At 42.0% G+C, this 23,187-nt stretch overlaps 1 protein-coding gene across 4 annotated transcripts in view; it reads left to right on the top strand.

Moving 5' to 3' along the window:
- The window catches only part of MARCHF1 (membrane associated ring-CH-type finger 1), an 884,469-nt gene that overhangs the window by 847,273 nt on the left and 14,009 nt on the right, over positions 1 to 23,187 (top strand). For all 4 annotated transcript variants that reach the window (XM_082391765.1, XM_082391764.1, XM_082391766.1 and 1 more), the window contains one exon: positions 18,292 to 18,439. In XM_082391765.1, coding sequence (XP_082247891.1) covers positions 18,292 to 18,439 — 148 coding nt within the window. The remainder of the gene's footprint in view (positions 1 to 18,291; positions 18,440 to 23,187) is intronic.

The following is a 23,187-nucleotide window of genomic DNA, read 5'->3' as shown; positions in this document are numbered from 1 at the left end:
TCCAAGCTCCTCATTCAAAATTGCTTGATGGAGATTTTAGAAGCAGAATCTCAAAACTGTGTACTTAGAACAGGGCCAGAAAGGGTTGCTTGCTGGAGGGTGGGAAGAAACAAGCTTGTTTTCAGTAACAGGCTTTGTCTTTGAGGCTTGATGATCTGCAGATAAATCTCTCCTCAGCCCTGCCAGGATAATTGGACTAGAGAGCATGCATATTAACAGGTTTTGTTTTCACTTCCACTAATAACCAGCTTTGTTGCGGTAACCCTTATTACGCTCATTATTTATGAATATGCAATATGGACATGGGATATTCCCCACAGAGAAGCTTTGTGGGAGACTGCTGGGGAAATGAACAGAATCGGGGCGAGACACCTTTTCTTAGCAGAATTGACTTTCAGAGAACATGCAGGGATCCCTGGAGCCCTGTTGGGGGTGCAGGTGTGTGGAGGAGAGTGGGGAAGACTCTTTAATAGAACCCTTGTACTTCCTGTTTTCTTACCCCTCTCCTATCTTGCCCACCTAGAGTTTTCATCTATTTTCTAACAAGGTTCATGATAAAAAGTGAGAACTAATATTTCATAGGTCAGGTAACACTGCCTTGCAGTGGGATTTGTTTTCTTTTAACCTCACTTGCGAGATAGTTTGCAATCTTGACATACCAGAAGCTCCTGCATTGCCATGGATTTCTTGATGCAACTAACCCATGTTGTCAAGGCAACCCACTTAACTGCTTTCTCCCCTCTAGAAAACCATTTCCAGTGCTGCAAACCCTAAATCTCAATCATCTCTTATAATACACAGGGTCAAGTACATCCCCTGCGTGCACAAAGCTATTACTTTTTTATAAGATATCGTGTCATTACAGTGAAAGAATTTGACTTGAGGGATAATGTGTATATTAAAGCGTTAACGTTAGTTCCATAGCATTTGTGCCCTATCTCTGCATTTCCAGGAGATGTGAGGTTGTTTACTAAAGGCAGTTACATTTTTGGAGCTGTGGTAACAATGTCGGCATATTTCAACTAATTTCTATGTAAATTGATTGCAGTCAACAGCTTTTTCATGGTTTGTGAAATTAAATCACATAAAAGACAAAGTATTTTCTGAGGTTAATAGCACCCACCTGTTGTATATTTCCCCCCTTTTTAAGAGTCAAGACCCAGTTTTGAGAGTTCTTTCCATGTAATTGGGCTAACTCCACGATTCCCTAGGAAGCTATGACAGCATCATGCTTGAATTCAGATACTGACATCAAGGGGGAAGGTGTCTCCCCAGAGATCTGGGCTCCCGAGAGGTTGGTTTAAAAGAAAATCTCAATAGAAGAATAGTAGGGGTCATTTTACTATTTTTGCTAGCTCACTATTAACAAGAAAACTGGGTTAGGTTAAGATTCTTACTGAGGTTTAAAGATTCGAAGACTGTTTTTTTTAATTTATTTTATTGAAATATAGTTGATTTACAATGTTGTGTTAGTTTCAGGTGTACAGCAAAGTGATGAAGTTATTCATATATATACATTCTCTTTCATATCCTTTTCCATTATGGTTTATCACAGAATATTGAATATAGTTCCCTGTGCTCTACAGAAGGACCTTGTTGTTTATAATTTGCATCTGCTAATCCCAAACTCCCAAGCCATCCCTCCCCCACCTCCCATCCCCCTTGGCAACCACAAATCTGTTCTCTATGTCTGTGAATCTGTTTCTGTTTCATAGATGAGTTCATTTATGTCATATTTTCGATTCCACATATAAGTGATATCATATGGTATTTGTCTTTTTCTTTCTGACTTACTTCACTTAGTATGATAATCTCTAGGTCCATCCATGCTGCTGCAAATGGCATTATTTCATTCTTTTTCATGGCTGAGTAGTAGAATATGCAATGGAATATGTGCATATGTGCATATGTACCACATTTGAAGACTTTATTTTTAACCTAGTCTTGGCAATACAACTCACAAGCTACATTTAATTATGTAAATAATTGGAAGTAATTCTTAGTCACTCATGCAATACTGCTGGCACGGGTTTCCAGTTAGTTTTTCAAAAAGTCATATGATTTCCCGCTCCTTACATTTTTGCTCAAAAGTTGATCACATCAAAGGGAGCCATCTTTCACTTCACAATTCCCAAAGCTTTGAGACACAAATATGGCTGTAATGAAGTTTCTGCGTGGGGCTTACTGGCTCAGAGCATTTTCATGTTGCACGTTTATTAGATAAAACACACCTCAGTACCTTTCAGCTGCCATTCTTATTTCAATAAAGAGTTTTATCTATACAAAATAGTGCAGATTATCATATCTACTATTGAAGCATTGGCATTATTTTCTTCCCATTATCGTGATTTGACAGATCAGGTATTCACCTGTCAGTCTGTCTACAAAGCCTTTCAGCTCAGCCCTCTCCTATTACGGCCTTCAACGATTATTAGCACCCCATCACAATGCACAAAGAACTTGAGCCTGCTTTCGGAAATCCATTCCAAAACATAAGGGAAAGGATGAGGAGGTTGTAGGAAAAGAAGGTGAGTGAAGTAAAATCCTAAAGCAAACATAAGGAAGATTCGTACCATGGTCTGTATGCTGTTTACATGGGAAGAGCTGTGTGCTTCCAATAGTTTAGCAGCCAAACCAAAGAGAGAAATGTGGTCAATTAAATAATTCTTAGTATACAAATAGAAATATTTCAGCAAATATATAGATTATCAGGTCACTGAGGTCCAAAGGAAAATTTCCTCCTGGATTACCATTAAGTAAATTTGGTAGCGGTGTAGATCATCTACAGTAATGATACACTAAGCTGCATTATGTTTGTGGCCTCCATAATCAGCCAGAGTTCACTGGTTGCTTACTGGTGCCAAGCCCTGTGGTGCATGCTTTGTTATATACCTAACCTCCTTTAACCCTCCCAAGAAACATGAAATAGGTGTTCTTATCATAGTGTCAGAAGTGAGTAAACAGAGGCCAGCGGAGGTTAAATAAACTGTTTAAAGTCTCAGTTTTTACACGGTGGATCTGGGATTCAGACTTAGGTCAACGTGTTATGCCCAGGTCTATGGTTTTAGGTAGCCCATACTGCCTCTGTGGTTCAGAGTAGGGGTGATCGTGTTTGCTGGATGGTTAGGAAATGCTTCCTAGGAGAGGGGGGAACTGAAACTGGTCATAAATGGTGATTAGTGAGATCTAGAGAGTTGAGGATATTCTAGGCAAGAAAATAGTGCATTTACGTGCATAGAGTATGAATAATTCACAAGCTGAAAATAGCTGGCTTTGCCAGAGAGAAGGATGACCATAGGCAAGTTTCTTAATCTCCCATCCTCACCTACAATGAAAGTAATAATAAGATGTCCATCATAGAAAGGTTGTGAGAATAAAATGAACCATATAAAGCTATTAATATTCTTGTTAAGACAGATAATAGATGAGGTTAAATAGAAAGCAAGTGTCAGGTAATATAGGATGCTCTGCTAAAGAATTTCAGTTTTATCCAGAAGGGAATGGAAAGACACTTCAGGGTATTAAGTAAGGAATGAATATATTTGTATTTTTGCAAGATAGCGCTGCAGCCATGTGTGGAGGGTGCATTGCCCGTGTGAGTGAGCAAGCGAGGTACAACATGCAAGCTAGGAAAGAAAACGATTCAGTACAGCAGTAGCCGAGGGGATGGAGAGGAAGGCATGTGGTGAGGTTTAGCTCCTGAGCTACTGCAAGGACCGAAGATGAAGGATGAGGTGTAGGAAACCACCCATGATGGCTCTCAGCTTTCTGCCTTGCGTGACGGGGGGAAGGGTCTGATTATTCACTGGGGAAGAATATACATGCAGATGAGCAAATCCGGGGACATAACATCAGAAGTCCAGGCAGGACACATGCGCTTGAGATGCCTGTGGTCAGCCAAGAACAGGAGGTAAGTCTCAGGGAGCTTGAGTCTGGATGCAGAGAGAAACGGCCATCAGGACATTTCCGGTAGTGGAAGCTTCAGACCCAGATGAGCCAGTGAAGAGTGAGAAAGTGTGATGAGAACGGGGATGAAGATGGAGCCCTGGAGACCAAGATAAAGGGGAAGGTGGAAAAGAAGAGGCAGCAGAGAAAGATTAACAGCAGCAGCCAGAAGGGGGCAAAGGGCCAGTGGAGGAGAGTCACACTCTTGAAACCAAAGTTTTAAAAGAAACTGGAACAGAACTGACCTCTTCGCAATATTGAGATACACATGGCCGATGAGATTATGAATGATTTTATTTCTGATTTACTTTTCTGTATTTTATACATTTTCTATAATGAACATGCAGTTAAATAAAAATAACAAACTACAGTAAAATAAAATCTGGGAGAGACATAAAAGCAGGTTTTTATATTGAAGGGAAAGGGGTTGTATCCAGAGAGAAGTTTAAAATAAATGAAAAGATACAATCACAGGGTGAAGGGTCATAGGGAATGATTCATTTGGACCGTGGAGGGACATTTTGTCAGCTGAAATAAGAGGAAAGGAAGTAAGAAGGGTATGATGCATTAAGTCTGAAGACAGGAAGTTAGGGGAGTTTACCCATGAGAGTCTCAGTGTTCTCCAAAGTAGAAGTCACAGTTAATAAGACCCACCTGTTAGCACATGTGTCCATCCAGAGGAGAGAAAACTGGCATCAGGAGCTGCCGCTTCATCACCCTCTCTCCAGTTCGTCCTCCACAGAGCTACAAGAACGGGCTTTCTAAGTCCCTAAACCCTAAACCCTAACATCCTTTCCACCGTACCCTTGGGAAATTTGCTTAAACTTGGCCCAACTTCAAATCCATGGTCTGGGATGATCTACATCTTCCTCCTGCTTTCTGCAGGTACCTGCAGCTTATTTTCCCTCTTTTTACATACTCTGTCCATACAGGCTATCCCACTTCTGTTCATATAAATCTGACCTCAAAAATCAGCCACTTTGTAGGTGTTTGTCCCCAAATACGCTCAACGTTTGGTGAGTGCAATAGCAGGAGAGAAATCTCATCATGAAGCCAGGGGCTCTGCCCTCTCCCTAGCCACTCCCAGACTCTCTCCATCCCCCCATCCCCACACCTCCTCGGAAGGACAGACAAGCTCTTCATTGTCTCCCTCAAAGAGAGCAGCCCATATTCCCGTCCTGCCCCCAGGTTCTTCACGACCTTTTTTTTTTTTCTTTTTAGATTCCATATATATGTGTTAGCATACAGTATTGGTTTTACTCTCTCTGACTTACTTCACTCTGTATGACAGACTCTAGGTCCATCCACCTCACTACAAATAACTCCATTTCATTTCTTTTTATGGCTGAGTAATATTCCATTGTATATATGTGCCACATCTTCTTTATCCATTCATCTGTCGATGGACCCTTAGGTTGCTTCCATGTCCTGCCTATTGTAAATAGAGCTGCAATGAACATTGTGGTACATGACTCTTTTTGAATTATGGTTTTCTCAGGGTATATGCCCAGTAGTGGGATTGCTGGGTCATATGGTAGTTCTATTTTTAGTTTTTTAAGGAACCTCCATACCTACTAGAGAATGGACTTGAGGACACAGGGAGGGGGAAGGGTAAGCTGGGACAAAGTGAGAGAGTGGCATAGACATATACACACTACCAAATGTAAAATAGATAGCTAGTGGGAAGCAGCTGCATAGCACAGGGAGATCAGCTCGGTGCTTTGTGACCAGCTAGAGGGGTGGGATAGGGAGGGTGGGAGGGAGGGAGATGCAAGAGGGAAGAGGTATGGGGATATATGTATATGTATAACTGATTCACTTTGTTATAAAGCAGAAACTAACACACACACAAAAAAGAGAGCAGCCCAGGCTCACGTCCTGTGTGTCTCGCTTTTCACTCCAACTAGTCGTGAAGAAATCGCTTTCAAACAAATTCCATGAAGGAAATCCGGGAAGAACATTTTCTGTTTCTCCCCACGTGTTAATGCATCCGCGTCAATCCCATGCCCCAGATTCCCACGCTTTGGGTTGGTACTCAAGGCTCTTCATCACCTGGTTACATCCAGTCTCCCCTCCTCACACTACACTCTGAGTCTTTGCAGTTTCCTCAGACAAATCTACCCCACACCACTCTAAACTGTCACATAACCCCAAGTTCACCCTCGTCCTCTTTCCCTTTGTCACACTGAGCTCAAGCATCAAAAGGCTTTTATGATCTTTGGCACAAAGGGGATATTTAAATGGGACTATTAAACCTTCCTTCTTCATTTTCAATGGGAATAACTGAACTTCTCCTCATTGTTTTTATAAGAACACATTATTGGAGTTATGTTAGATTGTCTTACCATTTAATTTGTGTCCTTTTCCAGGGATTCAATGGTGCTAGAGAAATTGACAGTGACACAGAAAGGTGTTTATTTTCAAAAATTTAATAACTGGGAATGAATGACCTAGAGAAAGAAGCAGGGCCAACCCATTTTTATTTGATTTCCATAAAGACGGGGTGGGGGGCGGAAATGACAGACTATTAAATAAGAACTTTTGAATAAGAGCTTCTTTCATACTCACTTCTCACTCTTAAGCTCCAGGAAGGAAAGCGGAATCTGTTCTAGAATGTGAACAATTTTCACGTGTGTCCCAAGAAATTCCACACACACAGCAGTCAGACCTAAGGGATCATTTCAGGAAACAGACGCCTTGGCAAGGACCTGAACACACCATTCTGGTGTCCTCGGAACTGAAAGGAGATGCTTAGCCACCCAAAAGCTTTCCCTGGTCAAAGCAACTTCTTCATAAAATGGAGGGAAACTAGATGTGGGGCTGGTAGGATGGGAACAGTTGCTTTTCTTATAAAGATGCTCTTATATGAGCATCTCCATGACAACACGAGCAAGCATCACGCATTCTCTCCCACCACCCAGGAGGCTGAGAAGGAGCTTTTGGGATTGGAACCCACTCTAGGTTCTGCAAATGAGGAAATCTGGTCCGTTGTGGTTGCAGAGTTATTCTTCATTTCCCAAACTTGTCAAGTCCCCAGACCACAAGTTTCATTTCCAGCCTGTAGAGATTCTATGTACCTCTCATCCTTCCCTGGTCCAGGGCTTCCTTATTTTGTAAGAAGTGGATGCACCCAGTACTATTAAACCAATTCAAGGGAGAGCAGTTTAAAGCAAGGGCTTTTAATCCGGAAAATGTCTCAGACCTCTTTGAGAATCCAATGCAAATTACAGACTTCTCCCCAGAAAAAGGAAATACACACAGCATTTTACATACAATTTAGGGAATTTATATATAGGCAAACCATTTTATTGTGCTTCACTTAATTGCACTTCACAGATACTGCATTTTTTACAAATTGAGGGATTGTGACGATACTGGCAACATTTTTCCGGAAGCATTTGCTCACTTCCTATCTCTGAGTCACATTTTGGAAATTCTCAAAATATTTCACACTTTTTCATTATTATTATATTTCTATGGTGATCTGTGATCAGTGATCTTTGATGTTACTATTGCAGAAAGGTTAAAACTCACTGAAGGCTCAGATGATAGTTAACATTTTTTAGGAATAAAGTATTTTTTAATTAAAGTATGTACATTGTTTTTTAGACATAATGCTATTGCACACTTAATAGACTACAGTATAGTGTAAACATGACTTTGATATGCACCGGGAAACAAGAAACTTGTGTGACTCGCTGTATTGTGATACTAACTGTATTGTGACAGTCTGGAACTGAACCCACAACACCTCTGAGGTGTGCCTCTACCCCTGAAAACTCTGAAGAACTCTTCTCTTTAATAAAAAGTCTTCAGTTTTAGGACAAAATTCTTAGCAAAGGGTCAGTCGATAAAATGCCAAAAACAAGTTCAAAGGTAATATATTGAGCCAATTAATTATGCTTGATGTCAAAGTACTGATAAAACTGATTTTAAAATATATTACCTAAAACACTATTTGTTTTATTTGTATTATTATCTGCAAAATGTGAATCAATATTGAGAGAGATTAAACCTTCATTAGCTGCCATTCAAGCTGAGGAGACCATATATTTATTTATCTGATTTATTTCAAATTTTTATCTGACTAAAATACTCTGAGAGTAAAAAACAACAGCAACAAAAACAAAGACAACAAAAAAACTCAACCCAATTACATTATATACAACGTTCAGACATGAAAATAAGCATTGACCGTGGGCTGTCGTTAGAATCAGGCTGGCACTACTGCACCATAGCGATTTCGGGGAGAGACTTCTCTTTTTCTTTGTTGCCACCCAAAGGAATATTTTAGAAAGATAAGTACAGAAAACACACACACACACACACACACACACACACACAATAAAAGACAGCTGGGAAAGGGATAGAAACGCTTATGAAACGAAAGCCCATTATATCTGATTGATGGACGATTATACAGTCCGCTGTTCCAACAAATACAGAAAAATCCACAATTATGACACCAATGTAAACTTCATAAAAGAAGAAGTCTTGACTACCTTGCTCCCTGACACCTAGAATAAATATCCGATACTTTGTGATGCTTCAGCAATTAGCTTCTGAATGATAAAAATCTATTACCCAATAAAGCTAGGGAAAAAAAAAATCTACTAACAACTTACTGTATTACCCTGGGTAAATCAATTCAGTTCTCTTGGCCTCAGTTTCTTCATCTAGAAAATGAGGAGGTAAAATGGGTCTTTTTTTAAACATATATATTTTTTATTGAAGTAGAGTTGATTTACAATGTTTCAGGTGTACAGCAAAGTGATTCAGGTATATATATATATGTTCTTTTTACAGATTCTTTTCCATTATAGGTTATTACAAGGTATTGAATACAGTCCCTATGTTATACAATAGGTCCTTGTTGTTTATTTTATATATAGTAGTGTGTCTGTTAATTCCAAATTCAAAACTGGGGCTTTTTAAAGTCTTCTAATTTCCCAGTCTCTGGTTCTACTTAGCACACAGGCAATTTCTCCTCAAGTGCAAGGCTATGATCATTTAGGCACAAGCTGGTACCTGGCCTGTGAACACCCCATGTGCACTGTGGATATTCACTAAAGAGAAACAGGCTTCTGGGGAGAACACCGTGGACGGCAGGGCGAGTCCCAGAGTCCCAGGCGAGGGCTTGACTCTGTGGGGAAGAGGTGACGTGCCATCTTATGAGATGTAGCCCAACTGTCTTCCTGTTTTCTTTTTGAAGTCTCAGCCTATAATTAAGTATCCCCTGGACTCAGCACCCTAGATTTCTCCACTGGTTCAACATGCCTGAAGCAGTGACACACTCACAGTGCTTCCAGAATGTTCCACATGATATTTTCAGCATAACCTTTGAGGGAAAACGGACAACCAAGTTTGGTTAAGTATTTTTAAAGTAACTTTGTTTAAATGCATCTATTAATTCTTTAAGTAATTTGTGTTCTTACATGACAACATGTTAGTCAACCCAGATATGGACTGGGTGGTATATTTTCACTCTCACGAAAAAGTATTAGAAATTACAGCGCCTCTTTAAAATATTTCTCTGGGTTTTTTTTTCCCTCTCAGGGAAGTTATTCTCAGACTTCAGCACACATAAAAATCACTTGGAGTGCTTATTAAGAATGCAGATACCTAGGTTCTACCCCCAGATATGGATCTGGACAGAGCCTAGGAAATCACCTTTTAACTATTACCATAGCAATTCCAATGCACATGTTCCCCAGAACCACATTGTATATCTCCCCTGTAGAGAGACCTATAAAATAAGCCTGTGTCCGTTTCGTTATTTTCCGCTATAATCCCTTCATCTGTGATATTTTTGCACCCTCTAGTGGATGATTTCACTCAGCAAATTGTTTTTCTGTATTACAAATGCCTTGCTCAAAACTTTTAGGAAATTCCATCTCTCATGAACTCCTTGAAACAATGGGAAATCAGGAAAAGGCTCATAAGAAAAATTGCTTCAAGGAACATGAGATTCATATATATTTAGATATACATTTAATGTGTAATATACATACATATGATAGAAAAATTTAATCCTGATCAAGTTGGCTGAATATAGCTAATCTGTTTTATTAAAATATTTTAGAAACTTTGGATTTACTGGCCACAGTATTTTTAGGCCATTTATACCTGTAAGATTAATATTCTCACACACCAGTTTCCTAATACACTCGTTCCAGCAAATCAATACGATAACTTGGATCTTCCTGACTGCTCCCTTCTGGGCATCTCTTTAGAACCTACTGGCCCTTCTGACACCTCTCGTGTTGGCTTCTACGATCGACAGCTCTTTTCAAGATCCTGAAAGCTCTGGATGTGTTTTGTTTTGTTTGTGGCTTCCATCTCACTGAAGAACTTTGCTTACTGATGCTATCACTTCCAGAGTCACAAATTCAGTTGCCCACAGGCACCAAGCAGGTGACACAGATGAGTGGGTGGGCAGGGTGTAAACCAAAGACAGTGGTGGAGACTAAAGCAAACTGAGTTTGTTACATTTCAAGGAATTCAAGAATAATTATAATTTTATAAAGCCCACTATGGGCCTAATTAAACATCTGTGAACTGCATGAAACTTTGTTTCGTGAACCAGCTAAAGACCCCTGATTTACGTGATGGCTTACGAAGTGCTGACTGTGTATGGATATTGTTCTCACATAATTCTAACGACAACCCTTTACAAGGGATAGTTTCACATCCCAGTTGTACCCACCAGGAAACGAGGGTTTAGGAGGTAGTTTCCTCGCCCCAAGCCAGACAGGTGAGGTTCCCTGGCGCAGGCTCTAATCCACGGTGCCAGACCCGAGGGTCTGCCTCCTGTCACTTCACCCCAGGGCCTCTCTCAGCAGAGCGCTTCCAGCCTTTCCCACCTGAATGTCCCAATGTGCTCCTCTCCCTTCCCGCCACCTCGGACCCCCGCTGCCCGCCCACACCCCCTGCCACCCAGGCTCTTCACAACATCTTCTGTTCCCTTGGCCTCTGCTTCTACTGGTGTCTTTGCATTTGGGCAGTTTCTCATCAGGTAGCTGACACATCTCTGCACCAGCACTGGGCTGGTTGCAATTCTTAGGAACTTATTATCCCATTGCAAACGAATGTGACAAATATAATATATCTGTATAATATATATATATTCAATATATATAAATAATAATATATAATTAATAATATATATGATATATAATATAATAATAATATATATAGTATATATATAAATAATATAAATATATTATACTGAATATATATATATTCAATATATATAAATATATTCAGTATATTTTTACTGCTATTGTTTTAAGTAGGTGCACGTTTTCCTCAAGTTTTAAAATGATATTTCAGTAATGCTCGGATTTTTGTTACAAGTGGAATTGGCCCTACTATAACACCCCCTACCTTTCTACTCAATGGACCCGTTCCAGGTACCACTGTGAATCCTGTAAAATGATGGGAGATCTCTGGGTAAAGCCCTGTTGTGTCAGCTGGCCTCAAAACATGTTTTTGAAAAGCAAACAGTAAGAGTCATTATGTATAGAAATCCAAGTGAATTACCTTTGAGGAAAAAGAGCCATTTCTTCACTTATCCATTCTCAGGTAGCTGCTTGGGTTTTGCGATCCCGAAGGCAGAACAGCGGCCCTGGAGCACGTTTCCCACCAGGCTGCCTCTCGTGGATTACGTTACTCGGGGAAGACACAGTTATAACCGCACGCTCGCATCAGTGCTGCGGTTTATGTGGAATATTTGAGTCCCTTTAACCTTCTGTGAAAACTGTCACCGAAAACAGTATTTCTTTAGGTGGCTTTAACATAACATTTTGATTTGAATTTCCAGACAAAAAGAATGAGAAGTTACTGGGACGTACACTGCAACCTGTGATATATTCTCCAGTCCTAACAATAAAGAGTGTATTGTTGTGCAGTCTTTCAACAAGAGAGTCCACCTAGGATATGCACAGTAATTCATCCACTTGCCCTTCTTTGTATAAACAGTTAACACAAACAAACTGTATTTCTCTGCTGTGAGAGTCAATATTCAGAAAAATCTATTTGTACTTGGAAAATAGATGGGGGTGGGGCGCTTCGACTGCCTTAAGTCTGCAAAATGACCAAATCCCAACTCATCCCTTCCTCATCCTCCAGTGATGGTATCAACATGAAGGTAAAAGCAACCAGAGGCTAACTGGCTGAGGTGCTGTGGTGCTGCAAGGTCCAAGTTATGATAACCGTTCGCTGAATTCTTTCCAAGTGCCTGATGCCCTTCTCACTATGTGCATTAACTCACTTAAACTTGCCCCTGTAATGTACGTACTATTCTTTTTTTAATTGGAGTATAGTAGAGTTGATTTACAATGTTGTGCTGGTTTCTGGTGTACAGCAAAGTGATTCAGTTATACATATACATACACATCCTTTTTCACATTCTTTTCCATGATGGTTTATTATAGGATATTGAATATTGTTCCCTGTGCTGTACAGTAGGACCTTGTTTATCGATTTCATAGATAAAATATGGTAACCATAATTCTGTTTTCTATGACTGTCAGTTTCTGTCTTATAAATAAGTTCATGTGTATCACTTTTCAGATTCCACATATAATCATATATCATATGATATTTGTCTTTTTCTTTCTGGCTTACTTCACTTAGTATGATCATCTCTAGGTCCATCCATGTTGCTGCAAATGGCATTATTTCATTCTTTTTTATGGCTAATTCCATGGTATATCTGTACCACATCTTCTTTATCCATTCATCTGTCAGTGGACACTTAGGTTGCTTCCATGGCTTGGCTATTATAAATAGTGCTGCAATGAACATTGGGGTGCATGTGTCTTTTCTAATTAGCATTTTCTCCAGCTGTATTCCCAGGAGTGGGATTGCTGGATCATATGGCAACCCTATTTTTAGTTTTTTGAGGAAACTTCATACTTTTCTCCATAGTGGCTGCTGTAGATACTATTCTTATCACCTTTTTACAGGTAAGGAAATGGAAGGACAGAGGATTAAAGTAACCCAGCCCAGGACACACTGCACGTAGTGGCAGGGCCCTCATTTTTAGCAGACGTGCTTGGACCACGGACCAAGTGTGCTCTCGGTGATGGAGTCAGTGAGGTCTGGTATGTGTGCTGGGACCTTACCTGCCCAGAGGCTTCTGTTAGACAGCCAAGGCTGAAAACTACTTCTACTTATAAGGACTCCCAGAGCTGAAGAATCTGTATTATTATTCCCTCCTTGTCCAGGTAATACCCATTACTCAGTAGTTCTGGATGCCAAGGGTGGTAGCAAATGAAGCCATTGATTCCATGTTCCCAAGTATTCATCTTCTTATTGGGAAAATTTGTAAACCACTTTTCAGTAAGACCGCCACTTGCTTGCAGTGTTATCTTTCCTGCCCTGCATGTCAATGACTACTTCCCCCAACTCCAGATCAACATGTGCTCCAAATGTCCTGCAATCAGAGCTGTCAATCCCATAGTTACATTTCAGCGGGAGACTTCACGGGTTCACTGCATGTGGCCCACACTCACTGTTCCTGCTTGCGAGTTCTTTGGATGTGGGTCCCAGCCCCTGCTGCAGCGTGAGGCCATTTCCTCTTGTCCTGTTACCAAGGGAAATAATAGAGGAGCTGCATTCAATCAGAAATGTATAATACCCCTTCACGTGGGACCATGCATGAACGATGCTAAGTAGTAATTATTGGTGGACCAAAAGGGAACAGAACACTATGGGGGGGGGGGGGAGAGTTTTTCCAGGAGATTGCGGTAGACCCACAGAACATTTATGGATGTCACATTTGAGGTTTTGACTCTTTTAGCAAGAAAACCAGGCGATCTGTGTACCTGGTTATTTGTAATTCTGTTGAGGGACCAGCTCGCATCGTGTACACTTTCTGACTGGTGTCCATTGTGAGACGTCTAGAGGCTTAGATTTTGGTTTGTTCATGTGGGCGCCCAGGCACTGAGCCACCTCAGCCAGATGGCCTCCTTCTTTCATTAATGTCACACTGACAAGTCCCATGTTGATGCTGATGCCCCAGGGAAGCTCTTTAAGAACCTCTGCCCCAGAGATAAACAACAAGCTCCCACTGTATAGCACAGAGAACCATATTCGATATTCTGTGATAAACCATAATAGAAAAGAATATTTAAAAAAGAATGTATATATATGTATAACTGAGTCACTTTGCTGTACCACAGTAATTAACACAATGTTGTAATTCAACTATACTTCAACAAAAAATACATTAAAAAAGCATTCTCATTAGGCAGTGCTTTTGAATTTATATTTTAGGACAGAAGGCAAATACAAGTAATTTAAATTAGAAAACTCGCTCAGTTTCATCTCGCTAGAGCAAATGGAGAATTTCACAGAAACAGTATCTGCATCAATTTTGGCTCCAATTTGGAAGTCTTTTCAGAACAATCTAATTGTATATTTCTAAGTTGAATAACGGAGTTCTGTTCAATTCTCTCTGTCGTTGAGGGGTCTGGATAAGGGATCAAAGGCTAAGGACGGTAAAACAGGTGCCAGAGACCCAGGGATCCTGTAAAGGGAAGTGAGGTCCCGGGCGCTAAGATTGCGAAGCTGGTGTTGCAGGTGAAGGGAACGAGCAGGCCGAGGAGGGCAAGGGCTGGCGAGGAAAGAGGCCCAGGCGCTCGAGCGACTGTGCGGCGCCCCCCTCCCGCGCTGCTGCTTCTGGTCACTTCCACCAGCTCCTCTGAGACCCCCTGCAGAGACGTGTCCCCCCCCCCCAAAACTGAGCACCCAGGAGGCTTCTCTTAACGCTCCACAGGTGGGGGGGGGGCGTTTCACAACGGACACGTGGTCTGTGGGCATAAGCACACATTACTTTATACAGCTGGGCAGGGAAGCCCGATGCTATGTGCATTTGTGCAGATCAGCGCTGTGCCATCACAAAATCTTTTGCGAACTGATGGTGTTGAATTTTAGCATCCCAAATAATAAATTAGTATTTGCCCTTTCGTGACAACTTTGTTAAAATAAGATTTCTATCTTTGCCTTCCCGATCCACTTCTCACTGTGGGGCTTGCAAAACTTATTCAAACTTTGTATATAAACCTGAAAGTACAAAAATGTGGACGAACATTTTATGAAATTGTTGACGTTTCTGCGGATGCCTGGCGCTGGGTATCGTGTGCAGTGATATGATCGCCCGGACGAGGGCGCTGTGGTACCGCGTTTACTCGTGTGCTGTCTGGTGAATTCCTGAGTGGTCCCTGCGAGGATTTCTAAAGGAAAGTAGCAACGTTTGCTGGTCCTTTTACACTCCATAAAACGCTGCTGAGATTAGGAAGTGACAGCTTCAGAACTTCTATTGTCTGGAGCTAAAAGGAGTTTGGTTCATCCCTATCAGCGCCGCTGATATTTTTCTATTTGAGGCTCATTACTTTTAAAGAATGTGCTTCAGCCACTTCATCAAAATGCTCCTTAGATTGAAGAAGATTCACTTTTTAAGCGTTTTTTCCAAAGCCAGACTTACAAGTGAGGGTTGATTTGGTATGGATATTTTAGTATGAAGGTATCGCCATCTGCTTGGAACGTTTAGGAAATTTGAACATGGAAAGTTGCCCTTCTGCACCATCGTGCACTTTTTATCTGATCATACTGGATACAGAGGTAATCCAAGAAATAGTTATTAAATCACAAAATGCTATTGCCAAACAATAATGTTCTGTTCTATAGTCACACAAATTATTCAGATTAACATCATAATAAATCAATAACAAAATGAAATTTTAAAAATCAATCTTTCACACCTATGATGTGAAGCTTTGATAAAAGCTAAGATGCACATCCTGAAATCTTCTCAATTCAATATTGATTAATTAAAAATAGATTTTAGATTGAAGCATCTGGTTTCCCCGTAGCTTCATTACTAAGGTTTTCCATTATTTACTTAGAATAATATATAAAATATAGTTTGTTGGAAAAGAAAGTCCAAGATGAGGTACGAATGGTTAGTTGGCTCTAACAGACTCTGTAAGGAAAACTCTGTGACGATTACCCGGGCAGTAAGAGAGGAACGGATAGTGTTTGTAAAGAAAACATTCCTTTCTCTAAAATGTTTAAGAAGCTTTCTAGAGGGTCATGATCAGGCTTTAAGCATTGTGCTCTCTTACAAATGAAATGATAGGACCTTCACATTCAGACCGGAAGGGAAGTTAGGAGGTTTCTATTTGATCCTATCAGGAATGGCCTCTGACAGCGAGGACCAGAGTCCTGAGAAATAACGGCTCAGCCGGACAGGGCTTTCTTTCCCTCGCATATGACGGGCAGCCGGAAGTGAGCTGTGGCCGATTGGCTGAGGTCTCTCCGATTCTCAAGGCTTTCCCTCAAGGTTGCAAGATGACTGTTGGGACTTTTACCATTAATTAGGAACTCCTCATTAATAGCAAAGAAGAGAAAATGAAAGAGGAAGGGGCAATTCCTGGGTCAGGAAGACAAAAACTCAGCATCCCAGGAGATAGCCACTCACATCTCACCGGTAGGAAGCAGTCCTTGTCACCTCTGCCAGGAAGGTGGGAAAGCAGCTTCAGCTGGCCCAGTGCCAGCCTCAGAGGTTTAGTCTGTTAGTGCAGGAAAAGGAGAGGAGTGTATTCTCCACCACACCTGTCCATCACACCTCTGACTCTAAGGAAAATGAGGCATCTGGGCCCGGAAAGACCGAAGGCTTCACCCATGTCCCAGAGCTGGTGGCAGAGCCAGGCTTCAGGGAGCATGACGGTGGGGTGGGATGGGAGAGTGCCTTCTGAAGCTCTAAGGGTTCTGCTTTTAGCGAGAGCATAACAGGTAAAGAATGTGACAAATTGTAGCAGCACTATTCACACCACTAGCCGAGATCTGGAAGCAGCCTAAATGTCCATCGACAGGGGAGTGGGTAAAGAAGATGTGATATATATATCATACACACACACACACACACACACACACACACACACTGGAATACTACTCAGCCATAAAAAAGAATGAAATAATGCCATTTGCAGCAACATGGATGGACCTAGAGATTATCATACTAAGTGAAGTCACACAAAGACAAATATCGTATGATATCACTTATATGTGGAATCTAAAAAAAGATACAAATGGACCTATTTACAAAACAGAAATAGACACACAGAAATAGAAAACTTTTGGTCACCAAAGGGGATAGGGTGGGAGAATGGATAAATTAAGAGTTTGGGATTAACAGATACACACTACTATATAGAAAACAGATAAACAACAAGGACCTACTATATAGCACAGGGAGCTATAATATCTTGTAATAACCTATAATGGAAAAGAATCTGAAAAAGAATATATATATACATTTATATATATATAAAACAGAATCACTTTGCTGTACACCTGAAACTAACACAATATTGTAAAACAACTATACTTCAATTTTTAAGAAAAATGAATGTAAAGAATCATGGATTACTGAAATAATCCATGATCTAATAAGATCATAGTGGTTTGATTTTCCTATAGAAATATGCAAAGAAAAAGATCAAATCCTAACACTGTAATCAAGTGATAGTGTCGCTGTCAAGGCATTAAAATTTTGTTTGGTAGCAAAAATTTCATTTGAGAGCCTATTACTTCAAAGTAAATAATGGAGATGTTCCCTCATGTAATCCTTGACTTCCTACTATAAACACTGTGGCCCTCCCCCTCTCGCAGGCTGAGGGCGCCGCCCTCAACTTCCTGAGGAGTGGGACTTGGGTACAGTGATTGTGACAGTAGTGGCAGCAGCAAAGCAAGGCTGCTCTGAAAGGGGTTGCAGCTGACTTTCTCCCGTTGCCGGGAGGATAAAACTTGTCTTCTAGGAGAAGAGTTGTGAACAGATGTTGACTTTCTCTCACAGATATCATTCAGCCATTCAAATACTTGTTAAATTGACACATTCAAGAATGCAACACTGTATCAGGTTATGTATTAATCCAAGAAGAGACTATGTATTACTGCTTATAACCTAGGACCACAGAGAAGTAATATGCAGACACCTGAGTGGAAATGATTTCTGAAAATTGTACAATATTAAAACTGGCCCCTTCGTGTTACAGACAAGGGAACTACAGGATAGCAAACCAGGAATGACCTAATTTAATTCATTTGGAGAATAGGAATTTTTTTTTCATTTTAATATATGCTTAAGTTGTTATAACTCCACGGGTTATGATTTCAGATCTTTTCAAACACAAAGACTTATGTGAATATTATAGTGTCATCTAAAATGACAACTCTTCAGTGTTTTCCCTCGATTCATGATTTATGCCTGGGGTATAAATGGGGAGCGACATTTACGGGTTGGGGATTCAGTTGCGTGTGATTCCTTTGTAATTGCAGTGGGAGAAACTGCAGATGACCAGGAGCGAGAGGAGGAAGATATTCTGCTCTGTCACCTTCCACGTCATTGCCATCACCTGCGTGGTCTGGTCTTTGTACGTGTTGATTGATCGGACAGCGGAGGAAATCAAGCAAGGCAATGATAACGGTAAGAGCATGTGTCCATTCTCTTGCCCTCTTGGATCCTGGGACGACACCCGAGACAGGCAGGGAAGATGTTTCCCGGAGCACGTTGGGTGCACGAGCAACACCCAGTCCTGGCGACAGGGTCGGCTCCAGTTATGTTATTGATGACCACTCGGACGTAAAGCACTGGGCATACAGGGGTCCCAAGCTGAGAAATAAGATTTATCAAGTAAACCTTAGTGGAGGAGGAATATTCAGAGGCCGTGCGCCACTTTAGGCTTTTCAAGGAGCTGATAAGTATCAGGTTCTGCCTGATGGGAAAAGGCAAACAGCGGTAAAAATAGAAGGTCTTTCATTGTATTTAATTCTCCCCAATCAGGGCTTCTTGTAACACACAAATAAGATGGCAATTAGTAGAGATGTGTTACAGCTTATTAATTAGCACGCTATAAATTTGATAGAGTGGATTAACACTGCAGTTTGAAATATTTGCCATGCTAAGTTTGATAGAGAAGGATGGTATCAAGTCTGCAAAGAGAGATGTTTTAAAACCACTGAGGCATATTCTAACATTGTCAATGGATAGGTCCTTCAAAACAGGAGCAAAAATGGCTTGTTGATCTTCACCTCCGTACCCAGTTCTGTTTCTCAGCAGGTTCTGCTGGCTTTTGGCCTGTAGCCTAAATCACAGCAGGTGAAACAGTGAGGGATATTCCCCTAGCCTCCCCCTGGGGGGGAAATATATATATTATATAGAAAACCAGCAGTGAATTTGGAAGGAGAAGTTGTTCAGATGATAACACTAAGTTTGTGTCTCCCTCAAGAAAAGAAGAAAGTGAAAGAAAGAACAAGGTGAGAGGCAGTGAGGGAAAGAAGGAAGGAGGAAAAGAATTTTTTAAAGGAGAGGTTTCTTCTGTGTCTCTTTGTTGGGATTCACAAAAGCAGGGGGGAGGGCCCCCCTTCTCGTGTTCCTTGGGTGCTGCTTCTGGGCAGAACAGGGCTGGGCTCAAAAGGACCGGGACCCCAGACCCCCTGGGATGTGTTTTATGTAGCTGGAGCATGTGTGTGGCAGGGGTTCTCTAGAGGCAGTGTCCTCTTCAGAACGGGAATGAAAGTGCTAGAAAAAACAGGTGGCGGGTATTTTTGTGTCAGCGCTAACTCATTTATATACAGTTTATACCAAACTACGTTGTTTACAACTACATTATGCGTTGTTCCTGAGATGCTGGATTTTAAAATGTCTATCGAATCCCTGCTGTCTAAGTCCCTTCAGGGTAGGAACTTTTTATTTATTTATTTTAAGCCCATATCGCCTATGGCTACAGGAACTGGCTCAAGCCAGGTAACAGAGAGTATGTCACAAACATTGCAGCTGATCGTGTGCGTACGTGAAGACGAAGAGACACCCCATCACCTTCCCCACCTCGCTACACCCAGCCTACGACCTTAGGACTGCAGTGTTTCCTCACAATCCAGAGCAGACCTGAAGCCGGGCTGGATATGTCCCAATGTCTGATTCAGCGTCCCGGCGTAGCCTTGCCCTCTCCCGGAGGCCACCCTGCCTGGGCCCGGCTGCCCCAGCCTGTGGGGCTCCCGCTGCTGTCCCCCAGCTACAGGGAGGGAAACAAGATGATGGCACCTCTCCCGGACAGAACAGGAGGATGCACTCTCATTGCACTCTCATGTCATCCATAGGCAGGCAGCTCAGAACCTCTCTCTTAACTCATTTACTCAATCCCACTTCTGACACCTGTGAGTGAACAGCAGTCGTTTATCCCACAGTGGACATGACCGTCACAACCTCAGCCCTGAAACCCGTGACCCATGACCCATGCCTCTTTCAATTTCTCTCCCTCTCTAGTCCCCCTGGGTGTCATTAATTATGTCTTCAGGTGTCACTTCTATGCTGATAACCCCACACACATGCAAATGATCTCCAACCACACATCTACCTGCTTCCCAGACCTCTCCATTTAAAGGTCTCCCAGGCACCTGGATGCAGTGTGTCCAAACTCCTAAGCTACCACCACTTCCCACTCTGACCCCTGTGGGAACGGCATCGCTAACCCCCAGTAACCAAATGCACCCCAGGCTTCACTCCTCGCCACCTCCAACGTCCACCTTACATCGGTCACCAAGTCCTATTTAGTCTGTGCCACACACCTCAGGGATCGGTCCCTTTCTCTCCCTCCCCACTCTGCCACCACCCGTGTGCAAACGATCATCTCTTTTACTGGAAAACTGCTCCTTAGCTAGACTTTCCCCACTTTTGCCCACCTTCAACCCACATCCAGAAATGGACTTGCAGCAAATTTACAAAACACAAATCTGACCACATTCTACCCCTGTTTACTCATGTCTCTTAAAATACACCCTGGACTCTGGAATGGGGCTACGCTGACCTCATGACCTGGCTGAAGCCAATTATGCCGAACACTGGTTCAGCTCTTACAGACCCTGCTCTGCTTTTCCGTCTCCATGACACATGTCCTCGAGCTTCTCGTGTCCACCCCACACACTCACTCACACGCTCGCGGGTCATCACACACCTCCCTGAGCCCCACTCAGCCTTCACAGTTTACCTTAGACATCACTCCCTCTTGGAAACTCAGTTCAGCTCCCTGAACTAGAGTAACTGTTACTACCTCAGCAGCTCTCAGCATGTGGTCCCCAAATTCACAAGATCAGCATTACCTAGGTACTTGTTAGAACTGCAGTTTCCTGGCCTCTCCCCACCCCAGACCTATGAATCAGAGGTTCTGCGGGTGGAGCCCAGCAACGTGTGGGTAGCTGACACCCTCTAAGTGTTGAGAACACCTGCTCCTGTAGCCGCCCTACCTGGACCACCCGTCGCATCCCCTGTGCAGAGTCCACACCACTACAGAGTGCGAGTTTTACCCCCACAGGTTTAGATTCAGTTACCCCTTACATGACTCTGTTGTGCCGTCAGGCTGAGAAGCTCTGCCCTACCAGGAGGCTTACCACACCTTGTCACCGCCACTCCTTTACTTGTCTGTCTCCCGTCACCAGTAGACTGAGCTCCAAGCAGGCCGGGCAGCGTCTGCCCTGCTCACCGGCACATCCTGGCCGCTGAGCAGTGTGTCTGGGACCTGGCAAGGGGCCCAGCCAATGGAGGGGGAACGGTGACAGTGAATGCCTCATTCACACGGTTTTCCACTTTTTTTCTTTCTTGTGGAATTTTTCTTCAAAACATTTTTTCTCTTTCTCAGTTCTGGGTAGATGATGCAGGATTTCAGACCACAGTCTCCAATGGACTGTCCCTCAGAGTCCTCAGTCATATTTCCCAACAGAAAAGGTTGAATGATAATCAAAGGTCAGCTTCTTAATATCTATAGCTATCTATACACATATATATACACAGTATATAGGGTCAGCTTTCTACCATATACTTTTAAAAGTTATTTTCAGGTTTTTAAAAATATTTATTTATATATTTATTTATTTATTTATGGCTGCGTCGGGTCTTGGTTGCAGCACGCGAGATCTTTCGTTGCGGTGTGCGGGCTCTTCATTGCGGCACACAGGCTTCTCTCTAGTTGTGGCACACGAGCTCCAGAGCGTGTGGGCTCAGTAGTTGCACCACGCAGGCTTAGTTACCCTGCGGCATGTGGGATCTTAGTTCCCCGACCAGTGATTGAACCCACATCCCATGCACTGGAAGACGGACTCTTAACCACTGGACCACCAGGAAAGTCCCTATTTTCAGTGTCTTAAAAGCAAGTGAAAATGAGATAGCTTTTATCTTTGGTGTTCAGAGCTTCTGAAATAGGAAGCAAGATCTTTATCACGAAGCAGTTCCCATGGTTATTCCTACAGAGTCACTGACCAGAGGGACAGCTCCTGACTTGGGTAATGTCAAATGGGACCATGGTGACTTTTGTAAAAGTTTTTTAGTAGAAGACTCTCTGCACTTATGTTCAAATTGTACTTAACACCTAACTTCCCAAAGTACACATTTTCGGGTAGTGTGGGCATCTGTGTGAGTTATTATTTTAATCTTCCTTTGGCGTTGGAACAGGGGGAGCTGATCCTGAATTGGCTTTTAAAAAGTTTTGGGAAAAACTGCATAATTTAAAAGTCAAAATATTTTAAATCCATCTTGAAAACCTTCAAAAACTTTTGAGGAGGAACAATTTGCCCTTCTTTAACCAGAGTGGAGGTCAAATATAAAACAGCATCTTCTGAGCTGTAAAAACAACACTGCCAGGAAAAAGTCCTTTGTATGTTTTTAAGTGGCTGTCCTTTTAGATTAAATAAACATCATGCCCCAGATCCCTCTCTTTCTATTTCCTGTGATGAAAACAAAAACAAAAATAAATACATGGTACTTGAAACTTTAACTCCCTAAATTATCCATGTTGCCAACTCTAATTTGGGAGAACAATTACTCCTCCTGCCTTATCTTTACATATTCTAGAGGAATGCTCCAGGGTACTATCTGTGTGCTGAAAACAAATCACAAAAATACAGACCAAGAAAACGAAACAAAAGTTCATGCTGTCTATTTTTTTTTAAATAAATTTATTTATTTGTTTAGTTATTTTTGACTGCATTGGGTCTTCGTTGCTGCACACAGACTTTCTCTAGTTGCGGCGAGCAGGGGATACTCTTCGTTGTGGTGCACGGGCTTCTCATTGCAGTGGCTTCTCTTGTTGCGGAGCACAGGCTCTAGGCGCGCGGGCTCAGTAGTTGTGGCTTGCGGGCTCTAGAGTGCAGGATCAGTAGTTGTGGTGCACAGGCTTAGTTGCT

Source organism: Balaenoptera borealis (assembly GCF_965194805.1).
Source record: "Balaenoptera borealis genome assembly, chromosome: 4".
In the NCBI taxonomy this organism is placed as follows: Eukaryota; Metazoa; Chordata; class Mammalia; order Artiodactyla; family Balaenopteridae; genus Balaenoptera; species Balaenoptera borealis.
This window is presented reverse-complemented; position numbering and strand designations above follow the sequence as displayed.